Consider the following 24,499-nt stretch of genomic DNA (forward strand, 5'->3'; position numbering starts at 1 on the left):
CCATGCTTAATTGATTAGCTCGTTCAATTAACCTAATTGAGCCACCCGAGTGAGTTGTGTGTGTGTGTGTGTGTGTGTGTGTGTGTGTGTGTGTGTGTGTGTATAAATGTCACAGGCAGCCACACCTCAACTGCACTGTATATTATTACACTGCTCTACTCTATAGTATAATACATCACATTACTATACTGTACAATACTATAACAACACTATACTATAGCTCATTATTATGATCAACTACACTATTACTCTACACCTCTACACTTATTCTTATATACTAAACCACACTATACTATACTACACTATTCTATTCGTCATTATATTATTTTATACTAAACTGTATTATAATATTCCTGCAATAGTTTACAGTATCACAATATTGGAGAATACAACACACTATATTATACTATAGACTACTATGTTATACTACACAACACTTTAGTTCATTATACCACACTAAACTATACTACACACTATACTAATACTATTAATAATACTGTATTGATACTATAATATTATACTATAGTATATTATACTATAGTATATTATACTATATTATAGTGTATTTCTCTACACAACACATGCTATACTACACTAAACTGTGTTATAAGGCACTGAACTATACTTCACTAAACAGTACAGTACTGCACTACATACTATACAATACTAGAGCACATCACATAATACTACACAACACTATATTGCACCATAGAATACTGCATTACACATTACTGTGCTATACAACAGTATGCTATATTGTATATGATACTATAATGTTAACTATACTATACTATTTTATACTATACTGTAGTGTACTATACTATAATACTGTATTTCAGTACATGATATTATACCATTGTATTAAACAATACTTTGATGTGATATATTATAGGATTATATTCTACACATAATGCATATTACTGTGAAATTGTACGAATGCTACATTATGATAACAATTCTGTATTTTAAAAACTGATATAAAAACAAAGCAAAAGCATGTCATGTCTTTGCTAAGGGACTTACCAGTTTTTACAATGTAACAAATCAATACCACAGCTCTGAGGTAAATCCTTACTTGAAGAGTTTATTACTTTCAGTTTGTGTTTAAACTGTGTCAGAGAGATGTTTAATCGGTTCATTTTAATTTGTGCGGCTCTCCTTTGTGGTGATGCTGAAATGGATTCCATTATATAGTCATAGCCTTTAATTTAGCTCCTATTCTGTACTTAGCGTTTCCACAGGCAGACGCTGGGCCACAGAAGCCCAGGGGTGCTAGTGGAGCTAGATTAATTGCTGCATTAATATTGATGAGGGTCGTCTATGGTTGACCTGCTGTGGCTGCAAACACACACACTGTTACGCACGTGCACGCATACACTTCTCTCAGCCAAACTATTGTTCCAGATAAAACAGCTGACACCTTTCCTTTGCTTAAATGACTAGGGATCGAGATCAAGGCTTTATGTTTCTGACCCATTTTCATGTGAATTCAAGCGGAGGTCACTATGTACACATTGTAAAGTATATAGCCACCTGCACTTAAATGCATACCCTCATTACACACAGCTGCAGCCTCTTTTTCTCTCCCCCTCCCCTGTGTTTCTTACATTATGTCCCTATTCTATCTCTGTCTTGATCAACCTGCTGTCTTCTTATAGCCTGTTATTCTCGTAGATTTCCTTTTGACATGCTCTGAATCTTCTTCGGCATCTTCCACTCACACTGCCACTTATCTGACTCACCTCCACTGTTATCACCTCCCTCCCCTTTACACACAGTGGAAAGACCCTTCCCCCATTCTTCAGTGTTAACAATAACCAGAACATACATTGTTACAGGTAAATCTGCAGCCTGTTTTGAACCTCTTGGAAAATGTATATACTGTCCCCTTTTCTATTCTAACACGTCTTCTCTTATGTGTCTCGTTTCATTCTAGTACACTATGTTTCTCACCACGGCGCCCCCCCCTCCGACGTGGAAGCACACCCTTACCTCTCAAACACCAGCTGCGGAGGGAAGAGGCTGTCTCTGAGGACTGTGATTGGATCCCTGGCAGTGAGGAGCCCGTCACGTTGCCCATCAGTGACACAGCGGTGCCTCGGGATGAGTCCTTCAGCCAATCAGCAGTCGCCCAGTCGGCTTTCAACAGCCACAGTGGGGCGTTAAGGATAGTGCTCCTTGGACAGAATGGCGTGGGCAAGTCGTCGCTAGCCTTATCTCTGGCCGGGCAGTCGGACAGATCCCTGTCTATAGACTCTGAAACACAAGCATGTGGTAAAGACTTGGATTGGGATTGGTGGAGTGTGTTTTTGTGTGATTGTGCACCTGTGTTAGCCTTGGCAACCTGTTTATAATAAGTCCCAAGAAACAATTCATTTAGACACTCAGTGTGGATTTAAAACAGTCAGAATTCCTTGCAGTTAGAGTTTGATGTTAAGATTCAAATGACTTACATCCACGTCTCTACGCTAAATGTGAAGATTGAGCAAGCGGTTGGTTAGCTTAGCTTAGCAATATAACTGGAAGCGGCGGGAATCATCTATTCTGGCTAAGTCCAAAGCCCAAAATCTGCCTTCCAGCCCCTCTGAAAACTACTTATCAACCTGTTAAAAATTACATATAATGTGCAGACATTAAGTGGTATTGATAAGTGAATGGATTTGTATATGCAACCTCTTAACAAAGCCTAGCTATTTGTTTCCAACAAGTTTCAGTTTTTCGGTAAGCTAAGCTAACTGCTAGCTGCTTTCATATTAAACAGATGGATGTGAAAGTGGTATCAATCAATCTTCTCATCTATCTTCTGGGCAACAAAACAAATAACTTATATACCGCTGCGGGTGTATTTCCCTTCAAAGCTTATATAAACAGCCTTGATTTGGCCTCTGTCAGACACAGCTCACTGCAACAACCAGTGTAATCTGTCGTCAGCCTCAACCAGCCAATCAATGAGTCAGTGACATTAAGAGACGTCTACCCTCCCTCATGCATCGAGCTGACTTGCCCCTGACTCGTGTTATACAGTATTCATATCTGCACATGTAGTACTCTTGGATACATGCATCATAAATGGACAAAAAAAAGCACTTTCATCCAAGAAGCTTGTACACGTTTCCCTGATGGTCCTGGCATCATTATTATACATTTCAGCAAAGTGTGAATTTATTCTTTAAGCTACACATACAACATTGCAAAGTGTAAAACAAACACTAATCAACACCTATTTAATTAGCACTTTTTGATAGTATTGACCAGAAGCTCCAGCAACGTATCAGCGCAGTGAGTGGGTTTACAACTCATCAATCAATATGTGCCCACACCAAGTAATTACCAGTATAAGACAGCAAGCCTTGATTAACCACAGGAGATGTGGCATGCTTGTGTCTTAAAATAGACTTGTCATTTATCATACTGGGTTTTCCAATCTACTTCAAGCTATTTTGGGTTAATGTGTGTTTTAAGAGCTGCTTTGCAATTAAAGGTAGTTTATTTTTCTAAGGGAATCGATGCAGTTAAATGAACAACAACCATTTTCAAGTACGACCCTTTTGGCTTAAAATGTATATTGTTTTATAGTGTCAACAACACATTGATCTTATTAACAACTACGATGTGTTTAGTCATAGCCTGATATTTCATAAAATGTATGAATCCACATCTGAAAATAGTCCTACACAAATGTACTTATGTTAGAAAATAATTTCATTATTTTTTATTCGAATATAACTGAGTATTTAAGGATGAAAAATATGTGGTTATGCCCCCCAATGTACATGTTTGGGAAAAAAAGTAGGTTAAAACTAAGTTAACATTTGTAAAGGGTAAAACAAATGGCTAAAACATTGTTGGTTTGGGTTTTCTTTCAATGGGGTTTGTTTCCAAAAATAATAAAGAATATCAGGCGTATCCTTCACATTGGGGTACAAACATGTTGAGATAAAATTGCCCTCCTTAAACTGAGGAGCAGATGTCTGTAATTGGTTGCAGGAACACTTTCCAAAGACATCATTTGGCCCCAATTTTGACATGAAACTGATTTATGGGCCATAAGAAGGTCAAGGATATTTTACATCACAGTCAAAATAATTTATCAACATCCTCAGGCAGCAGTTGGGACCAATGCTATTCGCTTCAGTTCATATTGCAGTTATACTAGGTCTTATTTTTGTATTTCAATATATAGTGCTCCTACGATTTCATGGCAGTGTGGTGTTTATCTGTGCTGATATGGGTATTTGTTTACAGGAGAGGGATACGAGTGCTCAGTGACAGTGGACGACGAGGACAGCAAACTCATAATTTTCGACAACTGGAAACCGGTGAGTGACTGACTCTGTGCTTCAGGCACTTTTTCTCCTTTTTCTCATACGGTTAAGACTGAGTGTCTGTCTTCTCTTGACTCCTTTCTCTCTAAGCCACCATTCACTTCATCTTCTTTGACATTCATTGCCTGCTTAACTGGGTGACACTTGTTCCATTCCTGTGATGGGCAAAGTATTTGTGTGTATTGAAGTGTGAGGAGAGTGTGTTCATACGTTTGCTTTTAAGTGCGTATGTGTGTGTGCTACACTGTACAGGGATTCCTGCAGGAGCATCTTTTTGAAGTTCTCTCATTCGTAAAAGTGGGAAACCGCTCTGTTGTAAACTTTACTTGTTTCTATTCAAATCTACAGCTAACAAGAACATTTGGCGAGGGCTAAAATTGCCGTGGCTCTCCTCTTGAGCGGAACAGTGGGAGAGAGTTAATACTGCCCTGTGGCGATGTTTTTTTAAGCAGGAATAACCGAGCGAGAGCAGAAGCGGGGAGCAATAACAGCTTGTCAAAAAAGCTCCTTGTCACACTTACGACATTGTGCGAAATTCAAAAGCGTGCACATACTAATGCCTGCAAATAATGTGATGGAACGGGCAAGCACTCTAATTAGTGTGTAGGGTAAATCATCATCTCTAATGCATCTCATTCCAGATGTCCACTCGGCCTTAAGGGGTTCTCCTCGTAAGGTTAAATTATTCACACGCAGATACATTTCGCTCTGGGGGAACTCCCCTGAAAGCCAGATAATTTCTCCACTTCCTTACTTTTTATGTAATCTCTCTGCTCCCTTTCTAGCCCCCAATTTTGTTGACCTTCCTTATTGCAGCTGTCATAATCTTCAGATCTCGCTGCCCGCTGTGGGGGGTGGGGGGGCGATGGAGGCAGAGAGGGCTGGAAAGCGACCCAAATCATCCACCAATTAATTCTCATGATTTTCAGTTGAAATGCCCATGGATAAAAGACACACAGATGAAGACCTTCCCACAGGTGTACACACATGTGTTGTCCAGCTGCCTAACATTTGTTTTGGCCCAGGACTTGCACGGCAGTAACCACAAGTCCCATGAGCCAGGGTTGCCGTAGCAACATGCAAAGACACACACACATACAGGGCTGATTTACTCAGTCACTCTCACATGAGATGATGCTACAACAGTCAACATCCAACTCCTTTGGCTGTGGGGCGTCTTGTGTTCTCTGTCCAGGCCGATCCACGCCTCGTCATTCCCTTGCCATACAAACTGCCAAAAAAGATGAAAAACTGTAACATACACACTCAGTGATTGTTCCTTCAAGTGCTTTGTGGCTTGACTCACAGCTGATTGACACATCAAGGTCCAGCTGGAACTATAATTTCCCCAACTGCGGTGCAGAGAGGGGAGCACTACAAATCACAGGTAGAGCTTACTTTGAGTGCAGAAATACAGTATATTGACTCCGCGTGTCAAAGTGCATACAAGAAAACCTTCAGTATAGGGGGGTGTGAATAGGGGGTGAGTAGTGTGGTTAAAGAGAGATTGAGAGTTCCAGAGAATGCAATGGGAGTGGACGAGAGACAGTTTAAGTTTAGTGGTAAAGTTGTGAAGTGAAGCACATGTTTAAAGAGTTAAGTTGGCAGTTTGTGCCCAAATAAATGCAGCAGCACATTAAGACCAACACAAATTTCCCGTTACTTAAGGTGTACACAATTCGTTTTTTTTGTCTCTGTATTCAAATATAACACCAAAAGTGGACAGGTTTTTACCGAAAGAAGGGCTGTCAACGTTAACGCGTTAACCCTCGCTATTAATCTGGAAACTACGGTGGCTGACCGGTGGCAATGAAAAAAACATCTTTAAAGCTGGCTACACGCCAACCCGATTTTGGGAGTCAGAGGCCTTCAGAGGCAGTCGGGCATTCACGGCGCCCTACTCAGGTTGGTGTGTCCCGCACCGTCGTCTCTTTACGGCACCTTTTCACACCTCCCGATGCCTCCCGCGGCCGATTCAACATGTTGAATCGGCCGCGGGAGGTCAGAGAAAGTCGGCCCAAGCAATCACTCTGATTGGCTGTTCATACTACCGCTGCCTGCTGGTAAGGACAGTTATTGCCACTCGTCGACTGAAGTATTTGCGGTGTGTTCGTAGGCGGGCGGCGTAGCGGGCGGCGTAGCGGGCGGCGTAGCGGGCGGCGTAGCCGACGCAGGCGACGAAGCTGACGTAAAAGTCGGGATTCCTTCGGTACGCGTTCTTTGGTCTCAGGTGGGTGTGTAGCGGCCTTAAGAACTTGACAACACATGCACAGCATTTAGAAATCATTCACAAATTGACGAAATCAACTTTACCTAAAGGGCTGCATAAACGAAACGCTACAAATACAAAAAGGTGCAAATAAAAAATGCTGCTAACAGCTGAAAGCACAACGAAAACTAATTTCAGCGCTATCTCCTAATGGTAATGTTTCCGGCCGGTGTTGCGTGTTTGCACTTTGCAGGCAGCGTAGTGATTCTTAAAATTACACAAACTCATCACATTACCAAGTTTGTCCCACAATTGCTTCCATTATTCCATCATGGAGTATACAATGAATTGCGTGGCAGTGAAAAGCCAAAGGGAGCGGATGAATCAGCACAAGCTACTGTACATGTACTCCTGCACTGACTGGTGACTATTGGACATCAGGAAACAATGAGAACTACCCCGGTGTAACGGCACACGTAATCCATGACAAATGGCAACTGCACTCGCTTTAGGTGTGGTGAAAACAGAGGAAAGGCATTTTGCTGAAGCTTCCATTAGTCAGTTACTTGAGGTCTAGCAGAGAAAATCACCACTGGAACAGATAGAGCTTGCAACATGAGAACAAATCAATCAAATTAGAAAATCCCCAAAACTTGGAAATGTTGAGCCTCATAACAATTGTTTTTCCAATTGTGGCGCTCTGAATCAGAATCGTGATGTGCCCAGAGATTGACTCTCCCATCTGCCTGGTCATATGTGTTAAGCACACCAGCACACACATGCACAGAAGGCTGAGAGTCTGCTGAGCCAGACTCTGGTACGTCGTGTATTCTGCTGATGTCACAAGCGTTGCATGATTTAAATAAGTAATCAATTTTCCCAAAATAGAAACACTGGCATCTTGGCCTTGATCTAGCCTGCCTATGCTGTCCTTTGCCTTCAGACTGACATTGTTTGTGTTATATATCGCTAAATAAGACTGTTTGAAGGGAATAAAGAAGGAGATCCAGATCACCCTTTTTAACTGTAATGTGTGTTCTTCTGTGTCAGTGTCCATGCATTTGCTTGATTTATTCTGAGCTCGAGCCAGTTCAGCAGTTGCCATTATTATTTGATAGCTTAAAATTAAAATATTTATCAAAGAATACAAAAAGGTGCAGCCTTAGGCCTGTAAAAATGTAGGCCATCTCTGTATATATGTGTACTTGCTGCTACCCCCATAGGGCAGGATCGTTTATTATTATAAAGCAAATTAAAGAAATAGTCCAGGACGTCATTTGGAAGAAGATAATTGCTGCTTGACCACATTCTTTCGCCTGATTAGGACGGAAGAAAAACACTGTTTGGTCATCCATTGAAACAGAGAGAGAGAGAGACATTTTTGGAGTGTCTCCAGGGGTTCTTTCCCTGGATATTTTCCCTGCTTCCTGTTATGCTATCTTGCAGCCTTATGAGAGTCGCTCTGGAGTGGACTACATTTTCTCATTTCATGCCCTAATCCACATAAACTATTATACCTTAACAGTTGTGTTTGTTTTCATCTCTGCTGGGAGTCACTGCTCAATTGTGTGTGAACCAAAACCACAACATGGAAAAGCTATATGCTGCATTCTGTTTAAGGGATAAATATCAAAATCCTTTTCAAGTGAAATTGAGTTTTCTAGTTCAGGTGGATTACCCTAGCTGAGAACTGACAAACTAAACAGCTCAGAAAAACTAGACAGCTAAAATCATAATCAAATTATCACAAAATGATCTGCCTTGTGTCTGTTAAAACATCTTAGACAGTCTAAGTTGTTTTAACAGGCAGATGATTTGTTAGCAAAGCAATCCTACCAATTTGAAACGACAATGCAGCTAGCTACAGCTAAATTACAAATCCTTCAAGGGGCCTGAGCCCTTAATGTATCTATCTACTATAGTTCACAAGATGTACACAAACAGGGGCAAAGCAGAGCTAGCTTGAAATCACTCAAACACGATGTAATGCTACAATAAGCTAGCTAGTTTAGGAAGCTAATTCGATCAAACATGGCCGCATCAATACTGGCCGCTTTAATTGTCAATAACTGATTTCTTATTTGGAACAGTGTCTCTCTCAAAACTTCAGATTATGGCATTTCATTATTTATCGAGTTTGTGAAATTTCCTTTGTTTTTGTGTCAACATTCCCGAAATAAATGCAGGATTGAGTGATAGCACTGCAGCCGGGAGTCGCCACACAACCCAGTCTCACGGCATTTCGTGTTATAGTCACGACATTTAATCTATTGATTCGTGTTCACCAACACGATTTCCCCCTTTTTTTCGTGTCACACAGAACGATTTTAAAAGCAATGTATTTCTATTGGTAGTATGTTTCGTGCCTGCACCACGTCTTTTTGTCCGGTCGCGTCTTGGAAGACCGGAAGCTGTGTGGTTCATAAAAACATTTTCTTACTCAATATCAAGCCACGATTATTGTTTTTTTTTAAATCGTATAGTGTCAGACTTTTTTTGCCGTCCGCGAGGAAAAGAAATGGGGCTCAGAGCCTCAGAATACTGAAATCTGTATTTTTAAAATCTTTTTTTCCTTCTAATTTGTTATTCTTTTCTAAATAACACACTGTTATTTACTCAACAATAACACACAATTATCCTTGTTTTTATTTATTTGTTTAATTCTATAATCTCGGGCTTTTTTGGCATCCGTCAGGAACTGAATTTAAAAATAAATAACTGGAAACAGACGTAGGCCTATATGGGACATTTCGAGCATCATTGCGATACACACCCACTGAACTGATTACCCAAGATCCTCAGCTATGGTTTAAGCTCGGTGATTGGATGTTTTAGCCGCAATGCACGTTGGGATATGGTGTTAATGCGATATGAAATCCGAAAAACATTTCTGAGTTTAGGATGGCCGAAGACACTACACTACCCATAATCCTCAGCTATCGTTTGGGACTACAGTACCTTTGCCTGACAAACCCCGTGATTCATCTTCAAGCTCTGGGATTGGATGTTGGAGTGGCAGTGCGCCAAGGTTACGCCGAGCGTCAAACAGCTCTTTGAAATGGAATGAAACCACGGCAGACTATCCAAAACTGGACTTGAACGGGAACAGCCCCCCCCCCCCAGAACTACACATGCTGGCTATTGTGTTTCGCAAAAATGTTCTATGGAACGTCTACTGGGAATGTTATCAAATTTAAAACATATAATTAATAAATGGGTGAAAATTGCTTGTGTCCATAATGGGCAGCATTAATATGTGACCCGCTCTATCGAAATCAGTCGGAAGTCGCAACGGCTCATTTCAAAATAAACGTGGATTTGCGTAAAAAAATAGTTTTTTCGGGGTTCGGGGGTTTTGTTTGATTTTAAATAAACAAAGTGTTGGCTTTCAGAATATGAAACTTTTATTTCCAAAATCACACGATAAATACATTTTTGAAGCTTGTAAAGGGAAGATGACAGCTCTCACTCGCCACTCTGCTCTTCCGCAGTGCAGCTCCCCCTCCCTCCGGCTGAAATTATGAATGTAAGGCGTATAGTAATCATAGATAACACAGCAGGTCCGTTACAGTTTGTTTTCATCTGATTTCAATTAAACAAAGTCTTGGCTTTCAGAATATTAAACTTGTTTCGGCAAATTCAGATGATAAATACAACTTTGAAGCTTGTAACGGCATAATTACAAGCGGAGAACGGAGTAACTTGACGTCACAGCAGGCATAACAATAGCCGGTGTTTCTCGTGAGTGTTTTCCCCGGGAAACAAACACAATACACACAAACGCAAAATTACACAAACACACACACACGTATACACACACACACACTCGCGAGCTTCCCCCAGACCAGTAATCCAAACTAAAATATCTTCCCTCCATAGTATTTTGATCATTTGCTCCGCTAATAATCAATCAGATCGATGGATTCCAGAGAAGAGGAAACTTTAAAGGCCTTTTTCTCAAAATGATGACTTGGTATTTGGAGTACAAAAACAATCCTGATATCATTAGAGAGCTAGGAATCTCCTCTTTCCAACAGTGTATACAACTCAAAATGTGTCTTCGGGTCAATGTGACTGATTTCAATGGAGCAGGTCACATATATACCCACATGACAGCTCATTGTTACTTTGTAATTCTACTCCACTACAATTCAGAGGATAACCTGGTATTTTTACTCCACTACATTTATTTTAGTTACTTTGCAGATTCTGATTAATGATGTGAAATATAAACAACCCTTAAATCAGACTTTAGTTACACCTGAGTAAAATTCAGGGAAGGTGATTGTCAAGTGCCAACAATCAGGCGACATATTTGATAGTTGGTGCTTGAGACTAAACATTTATCTGCAGATCCCTATAAAGTATATTCATTACTCGTTATTCTCTACTAATAGTTCATTAAAGACTGTATATAGTGGCTATTTTGCATATCCCTTTCAAGATTTCAAGATTTTCAAAGGTTTATTGACATATCATATACACAACTACGGTGTAGTTATGCAATGATCAAAAACTTGGGTCGCAGGTTCCTCAACAGTGCATTACAAGACATCTATCAATATGTGTGTATACCTCCATTAAACTGTCATATTCTGCACATTTCTTATACTATCTACATACATCTTATAAGAGTATAATTAATGTGTATAATATCAGTTAAAATAAGTGCTTCAACATAGTTAACATTGCAGGAAAGCAATATATTAGACGTTAAGTACTTTGTCAGGCTTAATATTTATCTGTAGATACCCCCAAAGCGTTTTTCTTATTTAAAAGAAGACCTTAACCTAAAGTATTCTTTAATGTTTAAATAAAGGTTAATTAGTTGTTCTGTTTTGCACATCCTCCTATTAATATCTTTGTACATCCGGCACTAAACAGTTTTATTGTAGAGATCACTTACAGTATCTTCTTGATTTTTTATATTCTATATTTCTATCATTGACCTTCTACTTTTTCAATAATGTGCTTTAACCACTAGGCGGTGCACACAGTACACACAGCATACAATGCAATAATAACTTTGTATTATTAGTGTAGGACACTTATGTATGTATAACATCTGAAGATGTGTAGTTTTATTCATGTTTTCACATAATTGTACAGGATATTGCTATATTATTTCACATGTTTTACTTCTACACATTAATATTTGATTTGTAAAACATCACAGACAGAAAGGTATATCCGTCATTTAAAGCTCCCATGTCATGCTTTTCCGGTTATTACCCGTCCCCTTGTGTGTTATGAAGGTTTTTATGCATGTAAACGGTGTGCAGAGTCAAAACCCTCAAAGTACACCTTGTAGCGAGTAAAACTCTAACACAGAAAATACCTCCCCAAAACGCCTCGTTGGAGATACGTCATTGTCCATTTGATTCTTCCATTTCGTTCCGGGTCATGCCGTACCCGGAACGAAATGGACCAATCCGTGAAGCCGTTACGTTACGTCCGCGGAGCCGTTACGTTAAGCCCCCGTTGATTGGTCCAAATTGACCAATCCACGGACTTCCTCACACACACATCTGTGTGCAGGGAGCAGGGAGCTCTGCTGATTTCTCCTCCCTGGCTGCAGGCTGATAACAGACAGTTGGGATCGCGGCGAAATTCTCTCTGCAGACCCATTCTCTCAGCGTTTATCAACCTTTTTCTTACTCAATATCAAGCCACACTTATTGTTTTTACTTCGGCTGTGACTTTGTGTGTGCTCAGGATGAGTTTGGCTGTGTTTGGCTATGTATCCTAAACAAGGAAACAACACCTCCACGGAGCTCAGCACGATTCACAACGTCCCGACCAATCAGAGCACACTGTGCTCACAGGGAGGGTGGGGGCTGGAGCTATTGGAGCTACAACGAGCCGTTAAAGGCAGAGAGTGAAATTCAGTGAATACACGTAGTTTACAGAGATGCTGTATGAGAAACCAATGTGAGTTTGGAAAATTGCACAATATAAATCTATTCTAGTAGACCTCAACAATGGAATTATGATCCGTGGAAATGGCCATGACATGGGCCCTTTAATGGTAAGCTATTGAAATTCTGAGCATGCCCCCGGACCCCCCTAGAGGATTTGAGGTCCACCCCCACTTAAAATCACATGGATAGGTTCCTAAATACATTTACAATTTTTTTTAAATAGTAACCCATGTCCATATGTTTATTAGTGGGTAGTAGATTTAAACTATAGGGCCCTGCCTGTACCTGTTCGCTCTGCCATCGCGAGAAGGGTCTGCTAACAAGCGACCAACAGAAAGGTTAATGTTAATTTTGTTGCACGTCACAAAGGCACGTCACCTCAACCCTCCCTCCCGCTACCACCACCCCCCCAAGTATATTTCAGATCTGTGGGAAACACTGCATCCGATAATAATGCTAGGATTGTTAGCACCCTAAAGAGACTTTTAGCATTTAAATTGACATTTTGCTCGATCTTGTTTTTTTTTTATTGTGATTTGTTAAGTCTCATCAAGAAAATCTAGTGAGAGTATTTATCCACATGGTAAAATTCTGCTAAATATTCACCCAGAACATTGAAATCTTTAATAACAAACTTTTCCTCAAACTCCTATCTACAACTTGTACAACTCAAACTGCAACAGTAATAAGGTTGAACCTGAGTAGTCCCCATGTGTACCGTTCAAAGCACTGGAGGGAGAAACATACTAGAACCCAGTAAGAGGGTTACATTCAAGTTTGTTTGTGTTTTCAAATTAGGACACAACTTTACGATCAGTGACCCCACACAAAAGGTTAATAACTTAATGTAATACTCTTGACCTGGAGGTAATCCTTGTTTATCCTGCCTCGATAGGTGGGTCAGAAAACAACTACAGAACAGCCTCGCTGGGACTGGTAGGGATTCTGGGATTTGCTAATGAACACTTTAGCAGGGTGGAGGCACCACATGCCGTCGTATTAAAGCCTGTATCTGGGTCATGCTGTGACGCTAACTACACCACCCTCCTGTGTGTGTGTGTGTGTGTGTGTGTGTGTGTGTGTGTGTGTGTGTGTGTGTGTGTGTGTGTGTGTGTGTGTGTGTGTGTGTGTGTGTGTGTGTGTGTGTGTGTGTGTGGTGGTTGGGAGTCATGGCATGCAATAGTATGCACGTTGCACCATGTCTGTGCTGTTAGGTCAGCTGAGTTTCTTCGTGTTGATGTGGTCATTCTTGGTCATTGTGCTCGGCTTACATAGTGTGTGTGTGTGTGTGTGTGTGTGTGTGTGTGTGTGTGTTTGTGTGTGTGTGTGTGTGTGTGTGTGTGTGTGTGTGTGTGTGTGTGTGTGTGTGTGTGTGTGTGTGTGTGTGTGTGTGTGTGTGTGTGTGTGTGTGTGTGTGTGTGTGTGTGTGTGTGTGTGTCATGAATGTGTGTTAGCCAGTGCAGGCCAGATGGTCTTGGTGGTATATTTCCTTAGGGAAGCGTTGTCTCTGTGCAACAAAAGTAAGTGAGAGAAAAATAACAAACCCACTTAATCAGTTAGTTCCATCTGCACTAACCCTCGTCATCCTATTATCAGATTTTGACTTAGCTACGAGAGCAAGGTGCTCTTCCATCTCCTCTTCCTTCCCTTTTCCTGTATTTCCTTCCTTCCCTTCATTCATCACACCTGTCTCTTCATTGATCCGCCTGCTCTTTCATTTTGCTCTGACAGGCAGTCAGACAGATGAAAAGCCAAAGAAGCAGATATACGCGATAGCACCTGTTAGCTTTTAAAAAGAAAAATGCTAGTATTAGCGTATTTATCTGTGGATGTTTGTGCAAGCAGGAGGGGATGTGTTCGACCTTTTGTTTCCATGTAAAGACCGTAACCTGCTTTGGTTATGTATCCTGTTCTGCACAATTGTTGTGTTTCAGGCAATGGGGAGCATGTTGTGCACACAAATGTGGCCAAATGCTGTATTTTTCAAATTGAAGACATAATAGTTAGAGTGCTTGCGGAGCCACAGCATGTTATGCAAATGATGCTTGATAAGTGATTCATTGTCCTCACTGCTAATGGTTACTGATGTTGTGCCTGGCTCTAGCAAGTTGTTGCGAGCGTGTTTTAGAGTACATGATAATGTATGTGTGTATAATGTGTGTTGTATGTGTGTATAATGTGTGTTGGTATAAGGAGCTAGCGAAACATAGGAAAATCAAATGTTTTCCACCGCAAATGCACTGATAGCTTCTCAGCTGCAGATTCTCACAACACGTTAGTCCTGAACAAACCATGATAAATCTTCTTCCATAAAAGAAAACTTCCGTCTGTATGTGGCACTGATAAAAGCAAGGTTGGAAACCATGCTTTCTGTCAGGTTTTATTGGATGTGTTTCTCTTATCTCCATCTGCACCCGAAACAGGAAGTTGTATAAAATGAGTTCTTAGAAAGCCTGGTTTGGGACCCTTTTTTTATCGGTGGAATAGAAAGGTCTCTGTCTGTTTATCATGGTGTTTAAAAGCCTGAATTATTGCCCTAGACTGTGTTTAAACAGAGTGAGAAGCTGCAGCACACTGGTAAATAGAGCTCCACCATCACATCTGCACCGTATATCAGCCGATATATCTGTGTGGATCAGTGGCGAGCCGTCAGGGCCCTCTAGGCCCTCTGTGAGGGCCTAAGATATTCCAAAAAATAATATTTAAAAACATTAAAAAAATATATATTTTTTTTAAATATATATATTTTTAATATTATTTTTGTTATATTTTTCATTAGTTTTACCGAAAAAAAACTTGATTTAATAAAATAACATTTCCAAAGAAATAAATCCTTCGAATCTGCCTGTTCAGTCTCTGTTTGAATGTCAGTTACTATAGCGGGCCTCTCTGCGATTCACAGAGGGCCCGCTATAGTAACTGAACGAGAGAGTAATGTCAAATGACAGTACAATTGACCAATCATATCTTCCCTCTAAATGGGTGGGTTTTATTATCGCGGACTTTATGACGAGTTCCGCCCGCTGTGAAACTTTTCTTGTTTCCATAGCAACAACAACTTCCTGTCAACAGCGTGAACTCGCCTTCAAAATAAAAGCATGCCAAATTACACTTAAGACATACAACTGCAACGAAAGTAACAAACACAATGCAATATCATTTTCAATGTCAAAGAACACAAATTGGGTTCACAGGTGTTGTTTTGTGTGGTAGAGGGTCGCTGTCATTGATGCGTTTTGCACCCTGGGCCGTTGTTTTGATATTCCGCTGAAGTATACGCTGTGACGTAATAACTCTTTTTTTTTCTTTTTTTCGAGGGAAGGGGTGGGGGTCAGAGGGCCTAGGTATAAAGCTCACGGCTCGCCACTGGTGTGGATATTTACAGTATTTAGGCCAAAAAAGAAAAGAAACTGCAGTCCCGAAGTGTTGAATTTATGTTCAGGCACAATTTTGAAGAGTGCTGCCAATATCCTGCTAGGTTGATATGTGGCATTTTCTTGAAAGTAAAGCCGTTCATAAGATAGTTGTAAAAAAAGATGGGCAACGATATAATCCACTTGGCAGAGACGTTCCAAGATGTTGCCCAAAGCAACTGAATTTATTCATACTTTCAATAGAGCCAGCAGTAGGGTAGGGATCTTTTCCCTGTATTTGAAAAATGTATTGAACATTTTTTACAAGCAATCTGATGACATCTTATTGTAAGTAACTGTAAGGAAAAACAGAGACTTTTCTTTTGTCCTGATTGAGAAACCCAAATATAATCTATTCCCTAAACCAGAAAATGGCCCAATTTCTCACTTGATTTATTAGCCCAGTAAACATTTTCCTAATGAGTTTAAGGTTGCACCATACGGCATGATGATCATTTATAAATGTTGGACTTTGTAATTGATATGTTGCCACCACGGTGGTGTTGTTGTTTTCTAACAAACCCCTAACCCTAAACCTAATCCTTAACCCTAATAATGTGTTTTCAGTTCATGAAAACTCATTGTCACATTTTGGTTGAAAGAAAATTGGTCAAAAATGTCTTATTCAGGGTTTGGTGTGCGGCAGTCTTTCTTGTCACTTGTGGTAATTCAAAAGAAGATGTGAAACCCAACATGCCAAACTCAAGGCTTCAAAACACTAGACCACACACAAATTGTCATGGTGACTCCGCTACTATTTATATACAGTCTAGGGTTCTTTCACTAAACAAATCAGAAGTAAACAGGAAATCCCTTCCCCCAGATTTCAGCTACAAAGCTGGAAGCTCCCTGTTGTATCATTGTAGGCTCTTAAACTTAAAAACATGGATTTTGGAAACATTGAAAGTATAACATCTTTTTGTATTGCAATTTAAAGTTTAAGGGGAAAGCATTTAAATCATTTTAGCTAATCATTTTAATGACATTTTATGCAGCTGCTGGATATCTTAATAGTATTATGTTATTGTTTATTTCAAATTTGTTTTAGAGGTTTAGGAATGCACAGCAGGAGGCCAATCAGGAAATGGCCTGGTAAACTAGATGAGTTTGTTGTTATTAAGATGATTTAATTGGTATTTTCCTGATTGCTCACTGATCTGTGTGTATTTGCATATCATTAGTATGTGACTCTATGGGCTTTGCTTTTGTTTTGGTCCATATGAATGTGTGTGGGGGGGAGTAGGTATTGACAGATGGCCTGCTCTCTGTCAACAGAGAGGAGCTGCTTAACCGAGAGAAAGAAAGAGAGGAAAAGGGAGAGAGTTGGCACTGTCCCGAGCTGCTTTGCCTTCCTTTTCACAGAGGGGTGTATTTATTTGGTCACAGTTTTTCTCCTCAAGTACTCGCTCCAAATCAATGTCAACTGTTTGTACTTCTTTGCTTACAAAGCTAAGCGCATCCCAATTTTTCTGTCTCTCTCTTCCCGTCTTATCTTTTCTACTTTTCCTCCTCATCCCCTAAATCAGACAGTGACAGGTGGAAGAGCTTCCTTCCATGCCAATGGCTCCGTTCCCTCCTTCTTTCTCTGCTCCCTGTCTCTTCCTGTGCCCGTCAAACAGAAAGAGTGCCAAGGCGCTCCCTATGAATTTCCTGCTTCAGGGTCTCATCCGATACAACTTGGCTGCTTGACATGTGCATTTTTCAGGCGCCTGAAACTCTCTGGAGGGCAAGGATTTACCTTAGGGGCTGTGGATGTAGGACAGGGGCATCAGACACTCACACATACAAAGAGATTGAGTTATATGGTGGGAATAACATGTTTTTATATTTAGTCACCAGTATTTATGGCTCTAGAGGGGTGTTTTCAGTTGAAATAAAACTTGATTGTGTTAGCATAATCGAAATAACACAATGGAAAGTGATGGATAAAAGCTTCAAATAGAATTACCTCTGAGCATATGGACAGCTAAGTAAAGTAAAAAGCCTTTGAGATCTAGGCTGTAATATAAACCTTATTTTATTGTATTGCCTCATAAAACAGTTTAGATTTAAGACTACAGTTACAGTCTGTGCTTCACAATAAAACCCATATGGATATAAAACGGTTGTTCCTGTATGTATGTTCCTGTGTGGAGTCTGGTTTCAGATTTCTGTCTTCAGGAGAAAAATGGTTTGTATTGATTGTGCCCCAACTTAAGATAACATTACTTTTGTTTTAACCTCTTCGAAACCACTGACCTCCATTGCTAGATACAAAGAAACTAAAAGTAGTAGTGGTGATGCCAAGGCTTTTAAAATTGTAAAAGGTCATGATGAGTGTGCAAGAGCAAGCAATGTTGAAGACATAAAAAAACCATATAATAGTTATCTCGGAGACTAAGGCAGATAAAACGTGACAGTGTCAACAACAACAATGGAACACATTTTCTCTATCTAACTTTCAAATATATTTAAGGGAAAGAGTACCTATGTTAATGTTTAGGTATATGTTAGCAAGTTAGCTAACATAATGCCTATACCTTTACATTGATATATATAAGTAACTGTTTTACTTTAAACGTTACTGTTGCAAACATTTACATGTATAAGTAGGAAACTGCTTGCTTGCTAATACTGTATACATGTTAGCGAGCTAGCAGTTGCCCACTTACATATATCCAACAGACTATTTTGGCATTTATTCAGAGTCATGTGTCTTCAAAGGAATTTTGAAAGAGTACCGTTTAAGGTATATGTGTCATTGTTAAAGGTAGTGGAGGTAAGTTTGAGAAACCGGCTCAAGATACACTTTTTGTTATATTCCATGGAATGCTCTTAACATCCCGATAGCAATGAATATCTCAAGTGCTTTGACAAAAAATCCATACAAAAATGTCATCTGTGGAAGCCGTAGTACTGTAAAAAGCACGACCAATCATTTTAGCCGGCCCGGCTAAAATAACTGGATGGCCTACCTGCCTGTCAGCCTTCCATCTGTGCACAAACTTATCTCGTGCCCTCATTGGTCATGTGCGCGTTCGTGTGTGTTGGAGGAGGGGCTCTATAAGGAAGTGGCAGATTTTCTCCGGTTGTGTATTTTCAAATTCTAGCGAGCTCGAGCTGGTTTCTCAAACTTACCTACCCTACCTTTAAGGTATATGTTAAATATACAATAGCATTGACTCATACCTTATACGTTACTGTTTTACTTTAGGTTAGCTTGCTAACGTATACTTGTTAGCAAGCTAGCAGATGCCTGCTTACACCTCCAACAGACAATTTAGCATTTATTCGAAGTGAATTGCCACTTATTAATACAAGTACGATATTCAGTAAAATGGGAACTTTAATTTGATCCTACTCCAAAGGGAAACAGATGGCTGTTGTTAAGCAGCTTAATGCTTGACTAAAAGGTCATTTGGCTTATTGTCCATAAAGATCTTTATTGGGTGCAGCTTTAAGGGGAGCATGAGGATCTGAAAGGTGGATGTTCTTTTCTGAACAAAGACATTGAGTCACATAAAAAGCTTCAATACTGTGAGACACAAATGGTGCCTACCTAATCCTGATGACCACAGGCTTCAGACTTAAATCCAAAATTGGATTGCATGTTACTCCGCAGTTCTCAACCACAGGGAATTCATTTCACTAAACCCCAAACCATATGGCATAAAGTCCCTGCTACTAATATCACTCAGCAAATTAGCAGACCCTTTGACTGATAAATAATAAGGTCAACAAATGATCAGCTGGGAGGGATTTGGCCAGGCTCATTTGATATTATGACTTTAGTTGAAATTGTACTCAAGCTTTAGCTAGGGGAAACTTTCCATGACCTATTTAACACCCACCTTCAGTCAAATGTAAATGCGTCTGATAGAATCAGGTTGAGAAAGCGAGAGAGGACAAAGATGGTCCCAGGCAGTCTAAGCTGCTGTTTCAGCTAGAGCCACTCGGCCTAATTATGCCTCTGTGACAGGAAGCCCCAGTGGGATGTTTCGTGGACACTGTTAAAAGGGTCAGGAGATTCAAAGTAAAGCGTGTCGCCCGTACAGTCCAGTTAAGCAGAGACTCCTCTGCGTCCTCTCATGGGACGGTGATAAAAACCTGAGTGCCCATTGTCTGCTTTAGCACTGTTGTCCTTTAAAGGTGGGGTAGGTAATTTTGGAGAAACCAGCTCGAGTTTGAAAATACACAACCGGAGAAAATCTACCACTTCCTTACAGAGCCCCTCCTCCAACACACACGAACGCGCACATGACCAATGAGGGCACGAGATAAGTTTGTGCACAGATGGAAGGCTGACAGGCAGGTAGGCCATTCAGTTATTTTAGCCGGGCCGGCTAAAATGATTGGTCGTACTTTTTACAGTATTACGGCTTCCACAGATGACATTTTTTTATGGATTTTTTGTCAAAGCACTTAAGATATTCATTGCTATCGGGATGTTAAGAGCATTCCATGGAATATAACAAAAAAAAAAGTGCCGGTTTTCTCAAACTTACCTACCCTCAGGACTCAGGGAGGAATCAATATAGTTTCAGTTTCAATATAGTTCAATATAGTTTCAATATATTGTTTATTTTAAGCGTTGCATAAGACTAACACATTGAGGGTCACAATCTGTTATTGCATCGTTTACATTTTCAGGTTTAAAAGATTATCATATTTGTATTTTGTGCCTATACTGTGACATGTTTACATGCTTGAATGTTTAAAAAGTGCTTTATTTTTCTCATACTGCCTGTGCTGCAGCACCTCTTTTCACCCTCTGTCTGAAACCAGAGCCCAGTCTGCTCTGAATGGTTAGCTGGCCGGCTCTGTGATTGGTCAACCGGATGTGTCGGAAATGTCCCGCCCTTTGGCATGTCTCGTACAATGTGTTGGAGCTCTAGCCAATAGAAGCGTGTTACATAGTGATGTCACAATGTTATGGAGGCGTATCAGGCAGGGAGAGAGAAACTCCCTTTGCAGGGAACTTTGGGATTTTAGCCTTTGCAGACCATTTACATGCACAAATACCTATATAACACAGGAAATGGAAAATCCCCGAAAAGCATAATAAGGTGTCTTCAACGATAAAATTCATATTGAAAAGCCTTTAATCGTCATTCCTTCTTATTCATTTCAAGAGGAAAAGATAAAAAAGATAACCAGAACAAACATGTGAGCACTTACGTGTCAGAAATCTAATTAGAAAATCTTTTATTTGTCCCACAGCGGGAAAATTAACAGCAACGGGACAGTGATAAAGAGGCAAAAACAGAGTTAGTAGACTAACATATTCAATTAAAAAGCAGTACAAGTAAATTCAAATAAGTACACATCCATGGTGTGAAGCAGCATGATGAAGAAAGTGAACAAAAATATACAGTAACTGTTGAACTAGCAGCCGGTAACAACATTAATAAATCTTCACCGTTTGAAGGAAATGGATAAAGCAGGCCTAAAAAAGACTGCGGCCATTGTGCCTAAACAGGAATATATGAACAAATACATTTTGCTCAGTCCTTTTAGGGTTATAGATTTAGTTTAGACTCTCTGGGATTTTTCAATCCCGCTGCAACTTTTTTTACTGGGAACAAATGCCTGCACCCCCCTGTGAGTCGCCAAAAAGAAGTCTCAAAATCAGTTCTTCATCATGCTGTGATTTACCCTCAGTGTTCTAAACCAAAATAAAGTATACCCTTCAGATGTTTCTGTCATTCTGTTGCTGTAAGTTAGAGTGGTTGTCTACCAGGCAGAATGTCGGGGTCCGATCATATCGATGTATACGTCGGCGAGATTACTGACCCCAATTAGCTCCCGATGGCATGGCAACAGTGTGTGAATGTTAGTCTCTCTGAGCAGGTGGCACCTTGAATGGCAGCCTCTGTATGAATGTGTGTGATTGGGTGAATGCTGATTTGTTTATGTGAAAGCCCTTTGAGGGGTCTTAAAAATTGGAAAGGGCTATATATATGAAACCCAATTTACCATTCTATCACATTTTATTAATGAGCCCTTTGGTTCAAGGACAATTTCTTAATGGGATGTAAACGATCTGTAGCTACTTGACATCCCACACCTACAGTATACGGCTGTCATCGGGTCGGACCTCTACTTTATATATGCAGAACTAATCGTGTTGATTTATTCATGTGTGTGTGTGTCTTTGTATCCCCAGGACCTGTCCACTCTACAGTGCGATGTGTGTATTCTGGTCTTCTCAGTGACTGACAGGCGAAGTTTCCACCGCACCGCCCAGCTCCGCCTCCTCCTCAGGGAGTCCCAGCCACACACACCAATCATCCTGGTGGGCAATAAGAGTGACCTTGTCCGCTCCCGTGAAATCAGCTCAGAGGGTAAGTACAGTGTTTGTAATGTGTACCTGCCATATACTGCCATACCCCTCCCCCTGAACAGCGATTGTCCAATCAAAGCTTAGCAACCATATAGGCTTGTCAGGTTTATCTACGTCAAGCTATTGATTTATTTGCAACCTGAAGCGAGGTACTGAGTATTTTAATTATGGATAGTGTCTTTTTTTAACCTTTCCAAAACAAAAACACAAGCAACTAGAATCACTGCCTTGTGCCAAAATGCCACCGTCATCCAGTCAAGTTGCAAAAAATGTATCAGTTATTCATCTTATCCGATCTGACATTTGTGTGAAATTGACTTAATAGGAGTAACATTATTTGAGTTATGGTCAAAAAACATGTTTTGTGAAGTCACAGTGACCTTCAGAATTCAAATAAGTTCATCCTTGAGTTCAGATGGATGTTTGTAGAAGGCATTCCTTAAAGGGGACCTATCATGCAAAATGCACTTTTGTACGTCTTTTATACATGAATATGTGTCCCCGGTGTTCCAGGGAACTCACCAAGTGTCAGAAAACACAACCCTCTCTATTTTCCTCCATACCCAAATCTCTAAAAAAGGGGCTGCAACGGATCTGATAAAAACTGATCCAGATTTGAACACTGTCCTGACGTCAGGACGGTGGCGCTACGGCTATTGGGCCAACTCCACCTATCAGGGGAATGTGGGGTTGGGCCACGGCCGGCCATTGCCGCTCGAAAGCGCTGGAGACGCTGTAGTACATATGCCAGGCCTGTAAGTGGCGCTGTAGTCTGCCACAAAAGCAGCGAAGAAGACTTCTCGCGCATGGTTGCCATGGTTACCCTTCTGTTTATTCTCCGCTGTGGCTTTCTTTCTCCCTCCCCGAGGCAAGCGTTTGCTCCCGCTGCTTTAATTCAATGCAATCCCTCCCCGTCGAGGCAAGCACTGTAATTCTCTCCGGTTAGTCCACCAGCAGATGACAAACACCCACCTCTCAGCCTCTTCCAAGGAACGAGGGGACCGTGTGGCAGAGTTTCAGTTAAGCCGGTCAAGATGTCCGTTAAAGTTTAAATCTTCCGGACAAAATTAGAAAAGTGCCGGTCAAAGGTCTTCTTTGTTATTTATTGAGCTTTAAAACAAATGAATAACGACTCTATATAATAATATAAGAATAAAACACAGAGGACGGAGATCTATTTTTCTCCCCCTCTTCTGACTTGATCAGAGCACGCTCCCCTCTCCTGCAGGGGGGCGTGGTCAGCTGCAGCTCACAGAATCAGCCCCCTGCAAAAACAGGGCTGGAGAACAGCAAATAGAGCGAAATGAGGCATGGCTAAAATGCATGATCTGTTTGGTATTTTGAAAACAGAAACGTATAAATATACCTTATATAGGTATGGCCCTACAATATATCATTTAAATATAGCATGATAGGTGTCCTTTAAACATTGCGTACATGAGAATGGGACGGAGATGAGGTCACAGAGACCTTAATAAAACCAATAAAAGAATAACCAATAAAATAATAACCAATAAAAGCTAATCAGTCCATCTTTGAGTCCATTGGGTTAAGTATTAGCTAACTTGTTCACTATCTAAAAAATGGAACCTAACCTAGCTTTACTTCCATGGTAAAAGACTTTTTTTTTGTGGGACTGGAGCAAAAAAACCAACATTTTGTACTAAAGTTTTTCTCTACTGTAAGTTGGTCCCAGTTGCATCGTCAGCAGTCCTGTCCTGCTGTTTATTGGATTTGCGGAAGTTTACTCTTCAGCAACCCAAGCCAAAATCATTATCCGTGACATCCAACAAAACTCGTTGATTAAAGGTATTTTGAACCTTAGAAGTACAGTATGTGCAGTGTGAAGGGCTAACAGGAGGAGGGCAAGGGGCTTCGCAAACCCTTTGTTTGCTTCTGACCAGACACAAGCCATGAAGAACAAATGCCGAGCTGCTAGGTGAATGATGTAAGATTTGAAATGATCTCCCTTCTTCGTTTCTTTTTAATGCCTTTCAAACAGCTCTGCAAATGGAACATCTCAAGTTGAACAGTTATTAAGTAATTACTGGTAGATCTTGGTGGTTTTTCACAGCTGGTTATAATGGATTTGGGGATTTATGTGGAGTTGGGCGCACACACATACAGACACATTTCCCCCTGGAGAGCAATTGTAATGTGCTTTGGGCAATTACTGATCTATCTAGCCTCTTTTCTTTCTCTCTGTCTTAGCTCATCTGTCTATCTGCCCTAGTATTTTACAATAAGTCTCCCTCAAGTTAACATGAGTCTCCATTAGAAAGACTCTTCGCCTTGGGGGGTGTATCTTT

At 40.5% G+C, this 24,499-nt stretch overlaps 1 protein-coding gene across 1 annotated transcript in view; it reads left to right on the plus strand.

Moving 5' to 3' along the window:
- Positions 1 to 24,499, plus strand: part of rem2 (RAS (RAD and GEM)-like GTP binding 2) — a 41,073-nt gene that overhangs the window by 884 nt on the left and 15,690 nt on the right. Inside the window, 4 exon segments of the mRNA XM_034137135.1 lie at positions 1,937 to 1,960; positions 1,962 to 2,274; positions 4,246 to 4,319; positions 22,014 to 22,191. Coding sequence (XP_033993026.1) covers positions 1,937 to 1,960; positions 1,962 to 2,274; positions 4,246 to 4,319; positions 22,014 to 22,191 — 589 coding nt within the window.

This window comes from Trematomus bernacchii, unplaced genomic scaffold (genome assembly GCF_902827165.1).
Source record: "Trematomus bernacchii unplaced genomic scaffold, fTreBer1.1, whole genome shotgun sequence".
Classification (NCBI taxonomy): Eukaryota; Metazoa; Chordata; class Actinopteri; order Perciformes; family Nototheniidae; genus Trematomus; species Trematomus bernacchii.